This window comes from Puntigrus tetrazona, chromosome 2 (assembly GCF_018831695.1).
Source record: "Puntigrus tetrazona isolate hp1 chromosome 2, ASM1883169v1, whole genome shotgun sequence".
NCBI lineage: Eukaryota > Metazoa > Chordata > Actinopteri > Cypriniformes > Cyprinidae > Puntigrus > Puntigrus tetrazona.
The window spans coordinates 25398447-25401697 of NC_056700.1; the positions used below are offsets into that span (position 1 = coordinate 25398447).

At 37.5% G+C, this 3251-nt stretch overlaps 1 protein-coding gene across 1 annotated transcript in view; it reads left to right on the top strand.

The window, feature by feature from the left end:
* Window positions 1-3251, top strand: part of LOC122327519 (E3 ubiquitin-protein ligase HECW1-like) — a 12748-nt gene that overhangs the window by 4291 nt on the left and 5206 nt on the right. The window contains exons 8-11 of the mRNA XM_043222945.1: window positions 198-294; window positions 1389-1472; window positions 1825-1931; window positions 2850-2964. Coding sequence (XP_043078880.1) covers window positions 198-294; window positions 1389-1472; window positions 1825-1931; window positions 2850-2964 — 403 coding nt within the window. The remainder of the gene's footprint in view (window positions 1-197; window positions 295-1388; window positions 1473-1824; window positions 1932-2849; window positions 2965-3251) is intronic.

Here is a 3251-nt window from a genome sequence, read left to right on the forward strand (position 1 = left end):
TGGAGGAATGATGATGAAAATCAGAAATAAATCACACTTTAACACACATTCACAGAGAAAACAATTATTTAAAAATACAATAATAATTCACAATTTTGCTGTTTTTATTGCAATTTTTTATTGTCTTCATAATACAATCTTCTGCATTCAATATAAAATGAAGTCTTTATTATATTAATCATTCCATCCGTTTTCAGCTTACAATGATAAGATCGTGTCTTTCCTGCGTCAGCCGAACATCCTGGAGCTGCTGCAGGAGCGTCAGCCGAGTCTGGCCAGGAATCACTCGCTCAGGTGAGCCTCACGCCAGCGCTGAGTTCTTCAAGCACACGGGTTTTTATTAAATACGTCGTGCTCTGTGACAGGGAGCAGAACCAAAGAAAATAAAAGCATTGTAACACACCGGCAAACACTCGGCTTAGTGAAACCAGTGCTGCTTTTGTCATCTAAAACTGTTATTTATATCATTTAAAAAAAATTAAAGTTTAATATAAAGTAATAAAATGACTTAAACTGAACAAAAAATAAAATAATAATGAAGTGAAACTACATTATAAGTAAACTGACACTAAACTAAATATATACAGAACAACGTGACAAAAATAAAATTTAAATATGAAATATTTATATGAATGCATATTTATTCTATTAATTAATAATAAATAGTTATATAAACAAATCAAAGGTATATGTGTATATATAAACTAATAAAATGGCAATAACATATAACAAAAATAATTAAAATAAAGCTCATATAAAATAAAATAAAAAATGTAAAAATGTTCCCTAAGATTACTTAAACTAAAACTGAAATACGAAATAAAATATAAATATAATATGAAAAACTAAACTTAAACAAGGGAGACAAATGTATTTATATTTCTTTTGAAACAAAATAAAACAAGTTTAGTCAAGTACTATAATTAATAAAATATAAAACTGCACGCTTATTGAAAACTGCACACTCAAGTACACTAAAAATTAGTAAAACAAACTACATTTTAAATGAACTGGAAATATAAAATAAAAGATAAATGGATAAATCTTATAATACTATAGTATAAAAATAGCATCAGAATATGACTAGCATTGTGTTAAGCTCGCATAGCAATGCAGTTTACAGTTTGACATGAAAGATGCATGAAACATGCTTAAAACGTGTATAAACTAAGTTTTGTGATGGTGAATCAGCATTCAACTGCGGCTCTATTGCAGTGAGCCCGTCATTATCTTAAAAGCATTCCAGGAGACACGCTATAACTCCATTCAGCGAGTGAAGCGCTTTACTGTTACTTTCAGAAACAATTAACATTCCATTAGTTTGGACCTTTCCAAAGGCGGCGGGTGGAAATGTGAGATTGTGTGAATGTTTGCATGCTTTCTCTCAGGGAGAAAATCCATTACATCAGAAGCGAAGGTCCTCAGAGCGTTGAAAAGCTGTCCTGCGACGCCGACCTGGTCATGCTGTTAAGGTACGGTGACTGCGGTGTGAGGGACGGGAAGTGCTGCGTGACTTCACTGTTTTTGTTGCAAACCAAACCCACGAGATTGACAGGCAGGAGAGGATTTGGCGCCAGCCTTTATAACTCACTTACAGGACTAGTCACATTATTATTAATATTATTATGTTCCACGATGCTTACTTTAAAAAATTCAATAAATAAAATTATTACTTTCAAACCTGATTTTAAATTATATTTACTATTTTATCTATTTTATTTGATTGTCATTTATTACCTTTTATTAATTACACAATATTTATAAATAAATAAATGCATATTTTCTGCGTGCATTCTAATATATGTTCTGCTCTCTGTCGTTCAGTCTGTTTGATGAGGAGATCATGTCGTATATTCCATCTCACTCTTTCCACCCCGGCCTCAGTTTCTCTCCACGCTGCTCTCCTGGATCCTCACCTCAGAGTTCACCGGGTACGATCCCATTACCATTTAAGAGCGAGACTTTCATCATCGGGTTTGTTTAGGCTCATTTTGTCGGACAAAAACGATACCCCTAGTTTAGCTTTGAAACTGCTGGCAGATCTAGATCTGTAGCCAACAGAAATTGCCTGTGTATTCAGGATGGGTAGACTGTTTTCTGCTTTCACTAAAGAGTGCTAAAAGTTATTTTTGTCAGCTTCTAGAATAACACAAGCACATGCATCAAATGCATCAAAGACGCGGATGAAAAGCTACAAATGGACAGCTATTTGTAATGCTAATGCAACAAATGATTATACTAGAAACATTTTCTCTAGCTCAGTAACAAACACCCACACACTGACTTCTAAGACTTTTCTTTTAAAAGCCCATTTAAGCCTCTGTGGAAACACGAGCCGGTCTCTTGTGCGGAGGCTTTTCCCTAACAACGAGAGCAATCATTCCCCGCATCAGCTCTCCTGTGTGTTTGTGGTTAAAGTCTGGCCAGTCTACCACTTCCCTCGTGTTTGAGCAAATCACAGGCCATTCCTCACGTCCTGAACTGAGCCTGATCACAAGCACTCACTCCCCGGCGAAGATAAAGCGACTTAATTCGATGGCGGGCGTCCCGCTGTGCTGCACAGAATGTGCTAGAGCGGTTTAATGAGCCTGTTCGGCACGCTTGTGATGAGAAACTCAGAGTATGAGTATGACAATTATTTCACAGCATGGCGCTGACGTCCCTGCTCCATTTGCTTCGTTGTTTCACACTGAGGCCCCCAGAAATTTCAGATGAATTAAATGCATCTTGTCTTTGGCTTCTTGCCCGCTTTTATTTCATTTGAATACGCTGTATGATATTGTTAAATAAGGAAATGTTCAAGGAGACCGCTCTGTAATTTCATGCAGTGGTATTATATGTTTTGACAGGCTTGCAGAGGGCCAGAGCGCCTGCTCCGTACCGCAGGGACTTTGAGGCAAAGCTTCGCAATTTTTACAGAAAGCTGGAGGCTAAAGGCTATGGCCAGGGGCCAGGGAAAATCAAGTAAGTGTGTCAGAGAGATAGATAGATGGATGGATGGATGAATGGATGGACAGATGAACAGATGGTTGGACTAGATAGATAGATGGATGGATGGGTGGACAGACTAGATGGATGGATGGATAATTGGATGGATGGATGGATGGATGGATGGATGGATGGATGGACAGACTAGATGGATGGATGGATAATTGGATGGATGGATGGATGGATGGGTGGACAGACTAGATGGATGGATGGATGGATGGATGGACAGACTAGATGGATGGATGGATAATTGGATGGATGGA